Source organism: Mchenga conophoros, linkage group LG7 (genome assembly GCF_057382185.1).
Source record: "Mchenga conophoros isolate Kocher_MC1m ecotype Shallow Benthic linkage group LG7, M_conophoros_male_GT1.1, whole genome shotgun sequence".
In the NCBI taxonomy this organism is placed as follows: Eukaryota; Metazoa; Chordata; class Actinopteri; order Cichliformes; family Cichlidae; genus Mchenga; species Mchenga conophoros.
The window spans coordinates 10,661,075-10,680,712 of record NC_140532.1 but is presented as its reverse complement, the minus strand read 5'-3'; the positions used below and the strand labels follow the sequence as shown (position 1 = coordinate 10,680,712).

At 41.2% G+C, this 19,638-nt stretch overlaps 2 protein-coding genes across 2 annotated transcripts; one reads left to right on the top strand and one right to left on the bottom strand.

The window, feature by feature from the left end:
• Nucleotides 1-6,966: 6,966 nt before the first annotated feature.
• Nucleotides 6,967-15,301, top strand: LOC146569605 (uncharacterized). The gene is made up of 9 exons (XM_085282024.1): nucleotides 6,967-8,942; nucleotides 10,402-10,909; nucleotides 11,042-11,353; nucleotides 11,460-11,632; nucleotides 11,731-11,815; nucleotides 11,894-12,126; nucleotides 12,264-12,458; nucleotides 12,573-12,798; nucleotides 12,922-15,301. Exons 1-9 carry the CDS (start codon nucleotides 8,697-8,699, stop codon nucleotides 13,464-13,466), a joined length of 2,523 nt encoding a protein of 840 aa, XP_085138150.1. The 5' UTR covers nucleotides 6,967-8,696; the 3' UTR covers nucleotides 13,467-15,301.
• On the bottom strand, nucleotides 15,293-18,855 carry LOC146569604 (glycine cleavage system H protein, mitochondrial-like). The gene is made up of 5 exons (XM_085282028.1): nucleotides 18,678-18,855; nucleotides 18,454-18,533; nucleotides 17,092-17,155; nucleotides 16,807-16,938; nucleotides 15,293-15,856 (listed from the first exon to the last, which is right to left on the bottom strand). The coding sequence occupies exons 1-5, from the start codon at nucleotides 18,826-18,828 to the stop codon at nucleotides 15,759-15,761; spliced, it is 525 nt and encodes a 174-aa protein (XP_085138154.1). The 5' UTR covers nucleotides 18,829-18,855; the 3' UTR covers nucleotides 15,293-15,758.
• Between the last annotated feature and the right edge of the window lie 783 nt (nucleotides 18,856-19,638).

Here is a 19,638-nt window from a genome sequence, read left to right as displayed (position 1 = left end):
TGTGTGCGTAACACGGCCAAGTGTGGAAGGCGTTTGGTGAATGGAGCCATGACCTCTGGGGTCACTTCATTAATTACATCTGTGACATTCAGCCAGATGAGTTTCCTTTGTGACTAAATGATATGATGAATATTAACGACCTCGGATGAATTACATTGCTGCTCCTGCTGCTGCTGCTGATGATGATAATGTGTTTTACGACTCTGGGAGAGAGGAGAGGAAAATTGCACACTACAGCACATTTAGGACACACAAATTTTCATATGCAACATTTCAAAGACCACAGCTTAGGTTGGTAGAGAAGATTTTATTATTTGCTCATTTCTTATGTAAAACTTCCCAGTGGTTGATGAGACAACTTGCTGGAGAGGGGGGAAAAACTTCAATGAACATGGGAATGTAGTGTTCGATCAGACACGCGCACAAGTCGAGCACAAACCTGTATCTGCTTCTTGTTCTCTCGCGGCAAGCCCTTCATTTCACTGTTACACAGAAATGCGGCAACGGAAGATGTAACTGTGAAACTCGGGGTTGTTCTGATTGGGTTTGCTGGGCGGAGACAAGCAGATACATGGCGAGAACAATAGGAAGGTAACCACAGAAAAGGGCTTGAGATAGCTTCGTAGCTCATGATAGCCATCTTAGAAAGTCATCCTGATAAAGTGATCCCCCACCATTTCTCCTTCTCCCTGTCCTCCCCCTCTTAATCAAATGAGTACTGTGCAGCTGGTGGGGTTGCGGCAAAAAAGGGGGTTCGAGTGAGTGTATGCGTGTGGAGAGTAGGTGGAGGTGGGGGGGCTTTGAGGGATAGCGTGAAATTATTGCCTGCTGGTGTATATGTGTCACTGGGGGTAGTAGGGTAGAGTAGGGGGTTGGGCTGGGGCTGGGGAGTAATGTCATTGCCTGCTGGTGTATCTGTAGTGGGGGCTCATTTAGATTTAGATTGGTTATGTGAGGAGAGAGCTGAAAGGCCAGCTCATGTTTATGCATGAATCCCAAAGCATGCTGCTGTGGTGGAGCCCCGAGTTAAAGAGACAGAGCTGAAATATATTCGCACATTCAGACGCACCTCTGTTTCTTAGGATAAGGCTTGAGCTGAAGCGACGCTGCGCTATCAGATTTCAGTCAGTGTGTGCATGTGTGTGCACGCCTATGCACACAGATTACACCTCAGTCCAAATTAATATATTGCTTTAAATCCAAAATATTAAAAAGATGTCAGAGGTTGTGTTTTTTTTTCTCTTTTAACTACAATTTTTAACTACAGCCTTTACCACCCTTTTCCTGACTGTGTCGAGACGAGTGCTTTGGAGTCCTCTACAGCTGATGCAGAGGCTACACTGAGTTCATGGGAGCTTCCCACATTACACTCACTCATACCCAGAGAGTAATCAGTAAATGTCTTTGAAGGAGAGTTTGTTCAGCACTTCATCAGGTATAAAGTGGTTTTTATTTGGAAATGTGGTCCCTATCCATCTTTTAAATGACTTTTTAATGGTCGTCACACCATCCTAATCAATCATGTGGCAGAGCTAGCCTGCAAGCGCAAATACACTCTATTTATAATTCCTATATTCTGCAGCAAAAACCTGACTCAGTGTGCCTCTCAGTACTGTAAACAAACAGATACAAAATCAGTAGGTTTGTCTTTCCAATTTTGTGCAGACATTGGAAAAACTTCCTTTAGCAATCTCCAGCATCCTGGTTATGAGGTACCCCGCGTAATTTGTCTTTATATTACATCAATAACTTTTTCAAAGGAAGGATAGAGTAACTTTCCCCCCCAAGTAGTGCAGTTTATTGTTGTTCTTCTGTGTCTCTTTATTCAGGCCCACACTTCATGAAGGCCCCCTGCTCACCGTCACCACTCCCCCTCCCGCCTCACTGGCGACCACAGTACTTTACATCTATAATGAGATACAAATACGCATCAGCAGGACAGTGTCTATGCCACGCGTCACTCTGTGAATATTACTCACACTTATTAGCTGGATTATGTTAATCTTTACACTTTTTGCTCACAGACAACAGACTCCCCATGATATGGGGGTGGTCACGGCAGCAAGCGTGTGTTGTCCTGTGTGTGTATTTCTGAGTGTGCGCCTGCATGTCTGTTAAAGTGATTGCCATGTTGTCAAACTGATCTGCATGAGAAAGGGTGGTCTAATTACATCACTTATGTAAATGAGAAATGCACACAGCCAAGCACATACATACACATCGCAGAGGTCAAAAAGACAGTGCAGGCTGCCCCCTTATTGACTAACACAGGGTGGCATCACCACCTGTCAGAAATAGCCCTGTGCTCACACTGTACACAGAAGTTACAGGCTGTTTCGATGCACACCACTCAGATAAATCAGAAATGGAAGTCGATTGGTCAAGCTCACATTAGACTAAAGCACTCAAAATGTTATTGGAAAATGTCCGACCGCATATCCAGTGATTAGTCTTTTTTTCAGACTGAAACACTGATAGTATCCCTGTTGGAATGATTTATTGAGTCTGACACATTTTAATTAAGCCCAAATTAAATGAATCGGCTGGCGGACTATGAAACATTGCAGTTTAATAACGAGCCCCTACATTTTCCTTTTTTCCCCCCCCTTCCTTCATCCAATCCCATTTTGGCTAGCCGCACCAAATAACCTCTCTCCATTTAATGATATGCAAATGAATTTTCATGAACCCCATGATCCCATGCGATGATTAAACTGAGATGACATTAGCTGCCATGCTGCTGCCACTCTCAGTGTTTCTGTCTCCCTATTTTCTGTCTCCCTATCTCTACCATCTTCCTTTGTATCCACGACAACAGCCAACTGGTGATATTAACAGGGTTCATTGTCAATATTCCCTTTCCTTCACCATTCCTTGAAATTTCCTTTGTGAGAAGTGACATTTTGCATATCCGCTGTTATTTCAGAGAAGTTTTCCCAATGCCAGCAGAGATGGCGAATCAGAGAGCTGGTTTCACTGGTTCTCACGTCTCATGTGGTAGTGAGCCCACTGCAGACATACAAGTTACAACAACTTTACAATTACTGTAGTAACATTACATAGACGATTTTAGTAACCTTCCACATCTCTTCATTTTCCACTTTCAATGCTCCCCTCCCACCGTTCCGTTTTAGTCTGTATCCAACTCCACCTCTGCTGTCGTTTATTGTACTCCATTTGCATAATGAAGCCCAGGCTTAATTAAGATCCCACTGGAGTCTGGAGCCAAGGATGAAGGAAGGAAGGACGAGGGAGGGGGAGGTAGTGAGGGAGGAATCCGGCGTTCCTTAGCTTATCCGCACGTGTCCAAATAGGAGGCACAATTTGGGGGGGAGAAGAGCGTTGACGAGTGATTAAATCGCTAATTATGATCGGCTGTTAGAATTAGTGTGTGGCTGTTAATTAGCTGCAGATGAGATGCCCAGACAGTTGCCCGCCTCTGATGACTGCAGAACCCTCCCTGACTGGCAATAGAGAAACACAGCTTGACACCCTGGAGATGATGCCAACACATCCCTCCCTTTAAACACACACAGCAGTCTGAGGGGATATCCCTTTAAGAAGATCCCAGGTGTGCAAGTGCAGGAAAGAGGCTCTTCATCATCCTTGTCCACCCACTCCCACTGTTCTTCGTTAAGCACAAAATCCCCCATTTTCCTCCTTCTGCATCCGTTATTCATTTTGCTCATTATTCCTCTCTTTCCACATAGTCTTTCTGCCCATACTGGAATGGTATGATCCCTCCTCTTAGATTTTTGTGATGGGCAGCAGCATCCTTTCAGTGCAGCAGCTGGCACTGAGCAGAGTTGGCATCACGGAAATAGTTTTTCTCCCAAACTCCCACCACGGCTACATTTGTAGTTCTACTTGTAGTTCTTTTGCTACTTTTTTTGCCGTGGCATTTAGTACATTTTAGTGTATCTATTGGTCGTGCCCGCGAACGCCTCGCAGTTTGTGTTTGGCATGGTGCCATCTCTGTTTCCAGTCTTTCCCTTGAGGGGATGCCACCGCCAAAAACGTTCAAGGCATCCGAAATGTTTTGCTCACCGTACGGAGGTTTCTGTTTACTAATGTGTGCATTATGTTGCTTTGGCAGGGTGCCATCTTTCTTCCTGTACCCTTGCCGCCCCTGAAAAGATGCCATCACTAAATCGCTGGCAACCGTTGCCCGGGCACCTCTTCTTGGCTTTGTCCAAACAAACAAATGGTGATTAGTAGCAAATCCTCGGAGGTGAGTCCTCGTCTTTGACTATGACAGTTTTCCGCCATTCGCTTCGAATGCTTCGGGCATGCCACATGTACAAACTGGCATGCTGCCCGTTGGGTGGCACGCTGCAGCTGGCATAGAAAGGAAGAAAAATTGAATAACGGTTACAATAATTCCAACGCTGTTTCCCATTCTGCGACCTATCGTGCATTTACAAATTTAAAGTATTGTCCATCTTTCTCCTCAACATCCTATGATTCTGTCGTTTATCGATATCCGAGTCCTCTGCTTGCTGGCATCTCACTTACTTCTATGCTCCGCTATCCTCTGATATTTTTCCCATCTTCCCTTTCTCTGCCCAGTCTCTTGTTCGTTACGCCCCATTATGCCTGTGCCAAGGTGCCACCATGGTAGCAGTATGGAGGTCTGTTTCTCTTCCTCTTTCATTCTTATTCTCCTCCTCGCCCCTTTTCCCATGCCCATGCCCGCCCCTGCTCAAGTCCTGACTGGATGGCACTGTGCCAACCTGCCACCGCCATCGCTCTCATTTGTAGCTCATCCCTCCGTTGCCCTTCCCCCTGTCTCTTCATTTCCATCCCTCTCTTTTCCCCTTATTTCATTCATTTATTTTCTAACAAAAAAAAAAAAACGCTTCACATTGTATGGAACACTTTATGTGTTGGACCTCTAGTTATGCGCAAGATCACTTCAGACATACAAACTTTTCATTCCTTAAAGTCACTCTGCAAATCTTTGCTGTCATTTGAAAGACTTTTTTTGGCACCTGAAGAAATGCTCTCAGTGGCTGCCCTGTAGGTAATTACAGCAGCACTCACTTATTCCACTGAGACAAGAGGAGAAGGACGAAGAGAGCCCCGAGTTTGTAGAGAGCTTGTGCTGTTTTAATTAACTTTAACCAACCCCCCATTATGTGTGTTTCACTTCACATCTCCTAGAGCCTTGAGTAGGTTGTGCTCGTTCACACATGAACAATACAGCAATATGATTGATATGATCATCAGTAAAATTGATTGTATACCATTGACCTAACCCACTTTGCCAAGATGACCCTTGCTCCCTTGTTTTTCTTTTTTTTTTCTCCCACTCTTTTAATTCTCTTGAGTCAAACAAAAGCTGGCAGTGGTGGTGATGCTATTAAGCAAATACTCTCATTAGAACACAAAACATAATGAATATGTAAATGGTGTGTGTAATTTATGCATGGGCTGAGAGACTTGTTGTCTATTCAGCCCTTTATTATACTCTCTATTTTTATCCCCTTTTCCTTAAAAGTTCACACTCTTTACCAATTTACTGCTTTTCTTAGACCACATCCTGTGACTGAATCCTTGGGGGACTTCTCGAGGTCTATCTATTGTCTCCTTTATTTTGCCTTTTTTTATGTCTACACTTTTCTCCTTGCCTTTAACCATGGTTTGTACTCTCTAACAGTCTTTTTTCTCTGTTTGCTTCTTTTGGCTCACATCCTGTCCTCTCCAAAAACAAACCCTGCAGTGACGCATTAAACCAACAACTGAGTGTTTGAACAAGGTCTTTCTTCCAGGAATATGAATACTGAATAATCTATCCACTAAATCGCATCCGGACCTGATTGTGTTGTATTCTGTTTTCCCTTTGTCCCTCTGTGACTGTGTTGATCTTAATGTGTGGTCCAAACTGTGTGGCAAATTGAAGCGTGTCCTGATAGACGGAGAGTAGCCTTGCTCCTGTCTAGGATAAACACCTATAATACTCTGGCTCCCTTGGCAATCACCATAGCAACAAACCATGGTACCCACGTGAGTTGCATAATAAGATGTTCCCCAAGACCATGGACCATAAAGCGACAAAGTGACAAACTAGACACCCGCAGCACTGGCTGTAAGACAGAAAAATTCATTTTGAACAAAACAAAGGTTATGTTTGACATTTGAATGGTTATTTTCTATTTGTCAATAAGCTCACATCAGAAAACATGCACCCTTACAAGCACATACACCTTTTCTGTGTCTCCAGACCTTAAAAGGTGCTGATGAGCTGCAGTCAATGATTGTAATGAGCTATCGATCACCGTGGGAAAACAGAGGGACAGAGAAGGGTGAGGGAGGCAGAGGGAACCAGAGGACACACACACACAAACTGAAGGACTGCCAGAAAAAAAAATAAGAAAAACTTCAGATGAACTAAATGGAGACAAGCTGCCTGAGACAGAGTATCAATACTTGCTTTAATCAAGACTTCATCTCCCATTGTTCTGCTTGAAATAGAATTTATGGGACTGTGTTTTCTGTGATCACAGGTTTAAATGGAAGTGGTCAACTCAGGGCAGTGTGTGGATGAGTTGATTTGCGAAGGATGACCATGCAGACACGCTTGCCATGACCAAGTACAGATGCCAGTGAATGGCACTGACGCAGTATCTCTATATTCCCCTCTTTTTGTGCTGTATGCATGGAGTGAAGGCAGACAGCTTTAGGGAAGGGGGAGGTGCGTTGCGTGTGTGTGTGTGTCGTGTGTTGGCTGGCGTTTCAGATAATGAAATGCAGCAGGGAACAAAGAGCTGGGGGCCCCTATTCTCTGTGCTGCAGCTTCATTTTCACTCCCGTCAGTCTATGATTCTTCTAAACCCTCTTTCTTGTGTACACGCATGCATGTGTGTGTGTGTGTGCGTACGTGCATGTTTATGTTTGTATGAACCAGTTGTTGTTATGTGCACGAGTCTCCCCTCCTCCTCCCCCCCTGTTAGCATTCTGCATGGCAGATCCCCCTAATGTAATAACTGTGTCTGCATGTCTAATTTACAGCAGGAGAGAGTAAATAGCCTGTGGTTAATTACAGTACGTGTGTGTGCTTGTGTGTATGTGCGTGTGTGAGTCTATGCAAGTGTCTACATGCGCGTGGGTGTGTCAGAATGATTTATGAGTTGCAAATAGCTACACTAGTGGCCCGTTTCTCCTCACTTAGTTTTTAATCTGTCTTTCCATTAATTTTCCTGGAGACGTTATTATGGTTTTATAACAATGTGCACGAGGATGCACATATGAGTACACGCGTGTGTTAATGAGACCGAGGTGTGGACATTTCGCGAGTATCAGCTCTACGTGGGCACCTGGACTGCACTTTTGCTTTTGCTTCTCTATTTCCCTTCCTTCCTTTTCCCCTTTTTCTCTCTTTTGGTGCTTCATTCACTCTCTTCATTGAGAGCCACAATGAACACAGATCTTTATTGACAGTACACGGTAGAACATGGAAACAGCAGGTCAATCCGTTTAGCCCAAGGGCCGATACACCAATTCACCAATTTGTCAGTGTTAGTTTGAAAGAGAAAAGCAGCTAATCTCTCCTCTCTGCTCTCTATTGATCACACACTTAGACTCCACTTCTCTGTCTAAACACTATTGATTCTCTCTCTCTCTCAATCTCTTTCTCCCGCTCCCTCTCTTTCGGTCTTGCTCTATTCACATACCACAGCACTCAACACCATATTCCCTTCTTACACTCCCACTACTTTTCACATAATAGTTTTGAATAACTCAGATCGTATGTCCTTGTTTGCGAAGCCTTGAGTCGCATTTTAGACGAACACTTGAGAATTTGTTTTTATATAAGTAAAATAAGACTTCTGAGTAATTCCTGTAATAGTATCACAAGTGGAGCTTATCAACTATACAAAGCATTTTAAAGTTTGCTCCACAAGTGTCACAAATCATTGTCCCCTGCTGCGTACTTTCAAAAGCTTATTCATGGTCTCATTAAAAAAATCAATTACTTAGCAACCCTTCAACAGTCTGAATACAGACTGTGATTAAAAAAAAAAAAATCACTGCTGGGTACACCGTCTCCTGTCTCCTGGCTTTGTTTTTCAGTCACATCACAGGCTGCACTTGAAAAAGGCCACATTCCTGTGAAGATGAAGGCTATGTAAAAATTATAGAGTGATTATCCAAAGGAAGATGCCCCCCCCCCCCCCTCCAGCATTTTAACATCACTTCAAATTGAACCAAGGATCTCTATTTGATTGGATTTTGCTTGTGGCGACCCTGGGAATGAAACATTTTCGTTGACAGGTATAGATTTGGCAGAGAAATGATTGTGCTGTGGACAGGAAGATGAAACACAGAGATCGACTCAAATCTATGTCAAAAACAGGCATTCATATAGCATTTATTAGGTCTATATTGCTCTGCCATAATGCCAAGTTAATGAAATGTAAACAAGGAATCCCATCTGTTACTCACATGCTGTGAAAAGAAAAAAAACCCAGCCTAACACCCATGGGCTTTACTAGCCTCCTGCATAGCTCATTTATATTAGATTTGTACACCCCCTACTGGTGCTTTTTACTCATTACAATTTACCCCAGGTTACAAAACATTTGACACATGGCTTGTGTAACTGAAAATCAGCTGTTGTTTGGTAACCGGTAGTTCAGGAGGTTGAGATGATCGTGAATATAGAGCTTAGGCTTTAATCTTTTTAACAAACTAAAATGTCAGTCACCTTTTACTCGAAGATGCCTCCTTCAGGAGCTGATGCCCAAGCCACAGTGAAATGGTGGTTAGGGGAAGTACTGGAGGGTCGAGAGGATCCCGAGGGTTTCTTCGCCATGTGTGTGTCCATCCTGGGGCAAGTAGAGACCCGCTCACAGTTTCTGTCCCTCATCGAGCCTCTGTCCACGGGTGACAGACTCCTGCACGCCAGTCTCACCTCCATCTACCAGGAATATTTCACCAAGGTCAGTAAATGTTTCAGCAATAGAAGTACATTCAGGTTGGAGGACTTGTAACACCTAGGCTTAAGTCAGCAAAAATAAAATACATACAAAAAATGACACGAACAAAACACAATAAGGAAGTAACAGGACTTAATTAAACGACTGGCGTTTTTAGAGATTAACTCAAGCATTTGATGATACACGTAACTTTAGGTAGCTAGTTGTGTTTTTGTCACTTTTTCATTTTACCTACTAGCCTAGCTTAACCTAAAATAAATAAATACGTAAATAAATGAAAGAAAACATACATAAGTATTAATGATTTCCTAATGGCGGTACAGGAGCAGCTCTTCACCGAAACTGCAAACCACTGCCAAGGCTAAAGTTTCCCCCTTTTGTGAATGCGGAGCCCCGGGATCTGCGTTAATTGGTGATATTTTCCCGAGAACTACGGAAGCGTTGAGCTGCCACCCAGGCAAAAGAAAAATAGAGCTATATCACATCATAACGTGAAAACTTTATTGTTCTCACAATATACTATCATGTTAGTACAATATACTTTTCACGTTTGAACAACATAATATCACGTCATTACAATATACATAATTATTACGTTCGTAGAATATAAAAAGTTTTTTGTTATAACGTGATATTAAGTATATTGTAATGACGTGATAGTATATTGAACAAACATGAAAAGTATATTGTAAGAACAATAAAGTTTTGTGATATATCTCTATTTTTATTTTGCCTGGGTGGCAGCTCTATGCTTCCCTACATCGAGATGATGTCTCCCAATTTTTTCCCATTTCAGTTTTCTTTGTATTTGTAGGGATTTTTTCTAAAAATGTCTAAAAGTAATTTAGAAAATGGAAATTGTGATTTCCTTGGCATTTTCCACTTTCCCTAAACAATTTGAGGAAAGTGGACAAGTGGAGGACAAAAGAAGTGGCAGGTCTAAAGAACTATCTAAAGCAGATGAACAGTATCTGAAAGTCATGTCCAGAAGAAATAGGAGAAAAAAAAATCAAAAACAAGACCTGACACAGGACCTGAGAGATGCATGTGATGCTGCCCATCAGCGCAGGATTTAATCCCAGTGCTGATAGGGATTAGGGCAGGACCCCCTGGAATCTAGAGGGCGGTGTTGGAGATGAAGATGGGGGCTTGAATGAAGCCTGAGTGACAAGACGGAACTGGTGATGGGGAGAATTTGGGTTACAATAAGGTGTCTGCAAGGAAGAATGACAGGTTTGCATGTGTCCCTTATGAAGTACTTGATGAGTGTAAACCAAGCCGTGCCTGTACACACCCATCTAATTAAAGAGATAATACATTTAAATAATTGAAACACCTGTGGTAGTTTTTGATAAAAGCTAATGTCTTGTCATTTAGGGCATAGTGTACACATTCGTCTTTTTAAACTACTAAAGAATTGTTTTAAAAGTAATAACAGTGGGTTGTCCTGCTTAAATTTTAGACTGAAGATGACGAGCTGGAACTTGCTTTGGCTCTCTCTCTACTGGATATGAAAGGTCAGAGAGGATCTGTTCAGCTGAATTCTATATTAAAGCCTGAAGGAAGCAACTGCACCAATCAAACTGGATCCTGGAACAGAGAGAGTCCACCGCAGACAGCCAGAGAGATGGAGTTTCAAATAAGTACGTATCCTAATAAGCAGACACTCGGGACAGGTCAGACTGTGTGTGTCTCAGAACAGGAGGGAGATGTGGATCAATCACAGAAACCAAAACGCTCTAAGAATAGGCGGCAGAGGCGAAAATGTACTGGCCAGCACCTTGTAGGTTTACCCCGCTCTCCATCAGCACCACCACCAGTGTTACTGTGGTTCAGGAGGGATTTGCGGCTGTGTGACAATCCTGCTCTCGTGGCGTCACTAGAAGTGGGTGCACCTGTCATACCTGTCTTCATCTGGAGCCCCAAAGAAGAGGAGGGAACGGGCATTACAGTGGCTATGGGAGGAGCTTGTAAGTTTGATCAAGGAATCAGTGGTTATAGCAATACTTTGTCTCATGTCTTCATAATAGTTCTTGACAAAATCCTTGTTTGTAAGGCTCTGTATTCTAATTGTCTGAATGTATCTTCCCTTTTTTAAATAGGTAAATATTGGTTGCATCAGGCATTGTTGTGTTTTTGTTCATCTTTGGAGCACATCGGCAGCCGTCTTGTCGTCCTCAAGGCAAATGGGGAGATGACAAGTACTGAATCTTCTCTGAAGGCACTTAAGGAGCTGATTAAAGAGACTGGGGCAAGAACAGTGCTGGCTAATGCCTTGTATGAGCCCTGGCTGAAGGAGAGAGATGATCTGGTAGTATCAGCTCTGCAGAAACAAGGTGTTGAATGCAGGATGTTCCACTCTTATTGTCTCAGAGACCCTTATTCTGTCACCACGGAGGGTGTTGGCCTTCGAGGTTAGTCAAAGCATATTTCTATGTGCATACTGGGTTTGCTGATAATGTATACCTAAATTACAATATGGCTATTCTGATGAACTTTTATTGTTTTTTTATGATGTAGGAATAGGTTCAGTCTCTCACTTCATGAGCTGCTGTAGACAGAACCCAGGGACTGCAGTAGGAGTTCCCCTGGACCCCCCGGTATCTCTCCCTACACCTGCCCACTGGCCAAAGGGGCTCTGTTTGGATGAACTAGGCTTGGCACGCATGCCCCGCAGGAAGGATGGCACAACGGTTAGAAACCAAAGCTCTAAGGCAAAACAAAACAACTTAAAAAATAATTTAAATCACGCATCTGTCAATGTTTTCTTTGTTTTCTCTTCGGCATTCAGGTTGACTGGGCAGCGAATATTAGAAAGACCTGGGATTTTAGTGAAGGAGGAGCGCAAGCCCGTCTAGAGGCCTTTCTTCATGATGGTGAGACACCTATTGTTCAGTTGGTTATCTTAACAGACTTGGCAATGAACAACACCATATATTTATTTCTATTTCTAGGTGTGTATAGATATGAAAAAGAGTCAGGCAGGGCAGATGCTCCGAACACCAGCTGCTTGTCGCCCTATCTTCATTTTGGTCAGCTCAGTCCACGCTGGTTAATGTGGGATGCCAAAGGAGCACGTTGTCGACCCCTAAAGTTCCAACGCAAATTGGCGTGGAGAGATTTGGCTTACTGGCAGCTCACGCTGTTTCCTGACCTCCCATGGGAATCCATCAGACCTCCATACAAGGTGGAAATTAGTTATAGACTACAAAGTGAATATTAACCATACCATAAAATTGTAAACTTTTTTTGTTGCCACGTCAATTTATTAATTTGTAATAAAGGCCTAAACCACATTATGGATAATTTTACATCCACTGGCAGGCTTTGCGGTGGAGCAGTGATCGGGGCCACCTCAAGGCATGGCAGCGAGGACGAACAGGCTACCCTCTGGTCGATGCAGCCATGAAGCAGCTGTGGCAAACAGGCTGGATGAACAACTACATGAGACATGTAGTGGCATCTTTTCTCATAGCATATCTTTATCTGCCTTGGCAAGAAGGCTATCGCTGGTTCCAGGTGAGATGCGTGTGCACACTGGGACTAATGCACTCACAAAGATATTGCACCAAATGCCTGACAAATATTCACAAGTACTACTTAACTTCCTGACTGTATCCAACCCATTTTTAGGACACCCTGGTGGATGCAGATGTTGCCATAGATGCAATGATGTGGCAGAATGGGGGCATGTGTGGCCTGGATCACTGGAACTTTGTCATGCACCCTGTTGACGCAGCAATGACCTGTGACCCCTACGGTACCTATGTTAGGAAATGGTGTCCTGAACTTGCAGAGTTGCCTGACGAGCTTATTCACAAACCCTGGAAATGTCCTGCATCTATGCTGCGGCGTGCAGGTGAGACATTTTATTGTAATTCACTTTTTAAATAAGATAAATGTATGGAATCATGCTTTGCATAGTTTAGTTTTAACAGTTAATATATCAATTTATTACATCGATGCTGTCCTCACGGTTTAGGTGTGGTGTTTGGCCAGTCGTATCCCGAGCGAATAATTACAGATCTCGAGGAGCGAAGGAATCAGTCTCTGCAGGATGTAGCTTTGGTGCGCAGGGAGTTTGAACAGTATGTGGACAAACGCTCAGGCTGCGATTTGGTGCCTTTGCCCCCACGCCTGGTCTCTGAGGCTTTGGGTTTATCACACAAGGATGGGGCTGTGGTGACACAAGGAAAGCAGTTCCTGTTGCCTGTCATCACTCGCATGGAATTCAAACACCAGCATGAAGATCCGGATGCTGATGCCACATCAAACCCCTACAACGCAGTTTTAAAAGGATACGTGAGCCGAAAGAGGGACGAGACCATTGCTTTCCTTAATAAGAGAGACTTCACTGCCAGTGTAATGCATGAGGCAGTCCAAAGAAAGGAGAGGCTCAACAGCGATTATCGGAGAATGGAGGGGCTCCCACCGTCTCCTTCACCTCGAGGCAGGGCGAGACGAACTCCCACAGCCAAGGACAGGTTCTCTATAGTACCCGGTGGGGCAGTCACTTCTCTAAAGTGACCAAGACTACAAACTTTTTAGTCATTTGCCACAGAATGTAAACATATTACAAATTTATTGAGTGTAAAAATTATGCCAAGACATATTCTGCCAATGTGGATGTGGAAAATATTTGTGGAAAAAAAGTAGATTGCAAGGGGGCTGGAAAATGCTCTCAAAAGTTTATATTCAGTTTGACCTCAGGTACTGTGTTTAATAATGGCAGCATACACTGCGTTCCAAATTATTATGCAAATGATATTTTTCTGTTTTTGCTACTTAGTCGATTCAAATGACAGTCGGCATAATTTTCGAGTCATCGACCAATAGAGTATAATTCAAATGTTACTGAACAAAATTCCCAATGAAAACAGTATGTTTTTCAAAAATAAAAAAACTTAAAATGCACTGTTCCAAATTATTACGCACACAGACTTTCAAAAGATTTTATAGATTGTAAAGAATTGAAAATGGTTATTTGTTGAATTTGCAGCATTAGTAGATCAATTTCACTAACATCAAAAGCGATTTCAATCAAAAACATCTTAACAGGTCAAGTTACATATTAACATAGGACCCCTTATTTGATAGCAGTTTTACAATTCTTGCATCCATGGAACAGTTTCTACTTGAATGGTTTGCAGGATGTCAGAATAGCCTCCCAGAGCTGCTGTTTGGAGGTGAACTGCCTCCCACCCTCATATTTTTTGTTTGAGGATGCTCCAAAGGTTCTCAATAGGATTGAAGTCAGGGAAGAATGGGGACCACACCATGAGTTCCTCTCCTTTTATGCCAATAGCAGTCAATGATGCAGAGGTATTCCTTGTAGCATGAGATGGTGCATTGTCTTGCATGAAGATGGTTTTGTTCTTCTCTTTCTACCATGGAAGAAAGTGGTCAGTCAGAAGCTCCACATACTTTGCAGAAATCATTTTCACACCTTCAGGGACCCTAAAGGGGACAACCGGCTCTCTCCCTGTGATTCCGGCTTAAAACATGACTCTACCACCTCCTTGCTGACGACGCAGCCTTGTTGGGACATGGTGGCCGTCCACCAACCATCCACCACTGCATCCATCTGGACCATCCAGGGTTGCACTGCACTCATCAGTGAACAAGACTGTTTGAAAATTAGTCTTCATGTAGTTCTGGGCCCACTGCAGCCGTTTCTGCTTGTGAGCATTGGTTAGGGGTGGCTGAATAGGTTTATGCACAACTGCAAGTCTCTGGAAGATCCTACACCTTGATGTTCGCAGGGCTCCAGAGGGACCAGCAACTTCAAATAAGTGTTTGCTGCTTTGTAATGGCCTTTTAGCAGCTGCTCTCTTAATCTGATGTATTTGTCTGGCAGAAACCTTCCTCGTTGTGCCTTTATCTGCACGAACCCATGTGTGCTCTGACTCAGCCACAAATCTCTTAACATTATGGTGATCACGCTTACATTTTTGTGAAATATCTAAGGTTTTCATTACGTGTCCAAGGCATTCAACTATTTCATGCTTTTCAGCAACAGAGAGATACTTTTTCCTTCCTATGTTGCTTGAAAATGGTGGTCTGCTTAATAATGTGGAACATCCTTCTTTAGTAGTTTTCTTTTAATTGGGCTCACCTGGCAAACTAATGATCATAAGTGTCCAAGATTGATTTCAATGATACAAAGAGTCCTGAGACACAATTCCATCCATGGGTTTAATTGAAAAACAACTAATCTTTATGACACTTAAACACAATTTGCATTATAATTTGGAATGCGGTGTATATACATATATTTATATTAGTGCGATTTATTTTTTCTTTAAGCCGTATATAAAACATAAAAATTTCAGAAATAAATGACAAAGAAAAGAGACTTTTTAAGGAAATGTTTATTTATTTTTTATTACACAGGTCCTCTGTCCACAGTTTAACCCTTATACATGCAGTGAAGATCAAAATAATTAATACCATAAAGACAAAAGTGCTTTTTAAGTCAAACAGTGTCCCAAGACAGAGTTTCAAGTCCTTCACTGAAATGATTTGTAACTATTTTATTCTAGTCTCAGTCTCTTCCACCTTTTGGTGGTTTGATGCTTTAAGAAACCAACAATGGATATTAGGTCAATGCAGGCTGGAAGGTCCCCTAAATTAAGTCTGTAAAGAAATTCTAAAGTTCACAGCTCTACAGCACTGACAGATCAGTAGCCTGGAGCTACAGAGCTCCACTTGAGAATGCTATGTATTGCGTTTTAACGGACAGGCACATATTGTGCACCTCTCTCTGCCAGTGTTGTGAGAAAAAGGGAAGGTGCACAGCACATACAGAAAAGTGTTATGTCAGTCCTCAATAGAATGGATGTATCTCTCATATGCAGCTTCATCCATTAGACTGTCAAGCTCGGCAGGTTTGGAAATGCTCATCTTCATGAGCCAACCTATAATAGATGTGTAAAAATCAAGTTAAGCTAAGCTCTGATTCAAAGATGCACACTGGTTTCAGTACTTGTAGCATTAAATGCTTCACATGAAAAAACAAAACAAAATAACTACACAAAATATGAGTATATTTTGTTCTTTGCATTGTTTAAAGATATAAGCTAAAAACCTTATAAGAGAAAATGTTTGTAAATGTCACTGACACTGTTTTATATATATATATATATATATATATATATATATATATATATATATATATATATATATATATATATACACATATACACACACACACACACACACACACACACACACACACTTTTTTTGCTTGAGTAAAATAGTCCACCAGAGTGAACAGCTTATGTTTTGCTTTCAGACTGTGAGTGAATGTTATAAGTGAAAGGTTATTTTAACATTCTGCAGTGCATTACTACCAAAGGCCATAAAGGTAATTGTGATGGGTTAGTAATTAACTTAAATAAAATGGAATGAATGCAGTGAGGGAAAAGAGATTGAAACATACAATGTCTCTGGACATCAAATATTCAGATGTTAGTTAGAAAATGTGCAATGAAGGGTCATTTTAATGAAATATAATGTAATGTAACAATAGAACAGCTCCAGCTTTATGGCCTTAATGTAGACCCTGTCTTCACTGTTATGTTGTGTTGTATTACTGCCATCTACTGTCCAGAGATTAAACCTCATAGCTTACTGCCGCGTATTATACTGGGTGATAAAACAGTTAAAAAAAAAACATTAGGTTTTAGCAGTGATCTATATAGAAAAAAATGCACCAATCGAAAGAAAATGCCAATGTTGTGACAAACCACAAAGAGTAATGTCATTGGTTAATTCTATTTAAGCTCTTGCATTAATCTAAAATGTCTCATACATACACCAGAGTACCCTCCACTAACTGCACTGTGACGTTTATGTGTGTACTTACCATCTTTGTAGCAAGATTTATTGACCAGACCAGGGTTGTCTGCCAGTAGCGTGTTGATCTCTACAACTTCTCCAGTTAAAGGAGAATAAAGCTCGCTGGCTGCCTTTACACTTTCCAGAGCTCCAAACTCATCTGCAGGAGTAAATTTCAGAAAGTACGTCATGAGGGACAAGAGGCCATCCACTTTCCTGCATTGTGGTGACTCTAAATCCAGCGATGACATGCATGAGATCAAGCTTTATACCCATCTTAATAATATTCACTATTATTCAGCAAACATCATACCTTGCTGAGCCAGCTGTGCCCCCACCTCTGGCAGTCCACAATAAACTACATCTCCCAATGCCTCCTGCAAGCGGTTAGGGAAAACATTTAGCCAGGACAACCAGAGTATGATGTCAAAAAAACAAAACAAAACAGTTATTTGCGTTTCATTTAAATGTTGTGGAAAGGGATGTCTGTGTTTACATTTGAGTCACTGCTATCTGGTGTTTGAGTGTTGTGCACACACAAGAAATGTAATGACAACTGTCAGTCCTACATATACTTTCTAAACTTTTAAATAAATGCCAGTTTAAAAACTGTACTTTATATTTATGTCAGTAAATATATGTTATTTAAGTTTTTTGGGGGCCATGTGAGGGAACATTGCCTTAATTAGCTTGCATAATAAAAGAGCTTTAAATCTTGGATCTGCCTTGCATGTGCACATATTTCAGCGCCATTGTGCTAAAAAGTCATCACCTGCAAACATAAAAAAAAAGATTATGTTTTTATGTCTAATATATTTGCTTATATTGAAAAATAGGCTGCACTCCGCATAATCTACATATGAAATAAAGAAATAACAAGTATCTTTATGACTATATTATTGTACCTACCTACTGTGTATTTTACACAATAATAAACCCAGTCTCTTCTGGCCACTTAAAATAGCTTTTAAAAAGACATTTTTAATGTTAATGAAACACCTGAACAAACAAAGGACACATACAAGTCCCTCTGCCAAAAACTGAGTGCAGCTTCTACTGCTACTGGACTGTTTATTTCAAAACACAATGATAACATTTAAGAGAAATATGTTTCACATACTGTAAGCCATCAAATCATTTATAGCAGTTTTAATCAGTGTTGTCTCAAAAAGTGATTTGAGTGATTTACCAAAACATTGTCAGCCTAGACATGAAACGTATGCCAACCATATCTCTAAAGAATGATATAAACCAGTTTGTGACAAAGTGACTTTTACATAGCATTTACTTATCCAGCTAAAAAGTCTCTTGACATATAAAAATGTCAATTTTTAAAGAGAGAGATCTGGCCAAGCAGCATTAAAAATAACACTATTATAAAGATATTGTGTGGCCAAAAAAGGACTGGATTGATTATAATGTAGATAGAATAATGCAGAGCCATAAAGATACTCGCGAAACAGGCCATTTCTTTATTTTTCATATATAACATATAAAGTCTATTTACCAATACAATTAAACACATTACACATAAAACTCTGAAATCAACTATCAGTTGATAATTTATTAAGACAACACCAGTAATCATCTTTTTTTCCTTCTTTTTCTGGCAAATTCCGGAAATCACATTTTGGCACCGGTCTGTGAAGTGCACGCGCAAAGGTGGAATACTCACTTGTGCAAAGTTGCTGATCCCGACCGTCCCGATTCCGTCTTCCACACGAATCCATTCGTGTTTGTCTGTGAATTTAAGCGCTGCAAGATAACACAACATACTCAGAACTTAGCGAGGATTTTGAAGTCCTCGACGAGTATGACAGAAACACTCAAACACGCTGCAGCTATCGTGTCCTTTCTGTCGCTAATGTTATCTAATACAAGACATGCATAGTCGAATACCTGCTGATAACCGGCTAGAAGAGGCTAGCGTTCTTCCAAAATAAGGCTTAGATGCCAGCTGCAATGGAGAAAGCGACGCTGAACGAGCGAGTAAAGGCAAAACTGTAGAAAAGTTGGAAGAGAGGGAACGGAGTAGCCAACAGGCAGCCATGTTTGTCGCTCACTGATGAGAGCATGTTTCTTCTTCATTGATATGAGAGGTATCAGTGGCGCTTTACTGCCCTCCACCGATCATCGTTATTGATCCTCTTGAGCGCTCGGTTTGCTATTATAAAAACTATTATTATAATTTAACTAGCAATAAATTTCTTAAAAAATAAAGAAATGCCAAACTCAAGCCCAAAGTAAATTACTTCTACCCCTGTTGATTTTTTTTAAAAGTTGCCACAGATGGAAATGGAAACTGACTTAGAATCGATGCTGCATTATTTTAAAATAAATTTCTTGGCAGTTTGAAAGTTTTATACCATTTAAGACATGTTTCAGCTTCAAAGATCATCTAATATTAAAAAAGGAAAAATAAATTTTTGTTTCTGAGTTGTTTTTTCCCATGTGGCTGAATAACTCAGTAAAATAAAGTCTAACATTACCTTGGTGATAAAGTGGAAGGTGTACTACTTTTTATATTTCCAACTATTTTAGTTGATCTTTCCAGTACAACGCCAAAATTACTGTCAGCAAAGCCAAGGGAAGTTATACTGATTTAAAAATCTAAGTGTCAAAAATATAATAAAATACACATACACCATTACTTTACAGTGACTCAAATAATGGATTGTAGGTTATGTCCCAATACTTTTTATATACTTTGCTGCTCTAGCAATGCTCAAGATTTAGACATTAATTGAAGTATAAGTTAAATAAACATTCAAATCAGTGACTTAAAGATCTAGACCTTTTAATATGAGACTGTTCTAAGACATGCCTTGCTATTTCCTCAACACATTTCACTTGGAAATAA

Coding starts and splice junctions, on each gene's coding strand:
- LOC146569605 (XM_085282024.1), top strand. CDS start 8,697: ATGTCAGTCACCTTTTACTCGAAGATGCCTCCTTCAGGAGCTGATGCC. Junction 8,943..10,401: donor ACCAGGAATATTTCACCAAG/GTCAGTAAATGT, acceptor CTTAAATTTTAG/ACTGAAGATGACGAGCTGGA. Junction 12,799..12,921: donor ATCTATGCTGCGGCGTGCAG/GTGAGACATTTT, acceptor CTCACGGTTTAG/GTGTGGTGTTTGGCCAGTCG.
- LOC146569604 (XM_085282028.1), bottom strand. CDS start 18,828: ATGGCTGCCTGTTGGCTACTCCGTTCCCTCTCTTCCAACTTTTCTACA. Junction 16,939..17,091: donor GGCACAGCTGGCTCAGCAAG/GTATGATGTTTG, acceptor TTACTCCTGCAG/ATGAGTTTGGAGCTCTGGAA. Junction 15,857..16,806: donor TAAATCTTGCTACAAAGATG/GTAAGTACACAC, acceptor CATCTATTATAG/GTTGGCTCATGAAGATGAGC.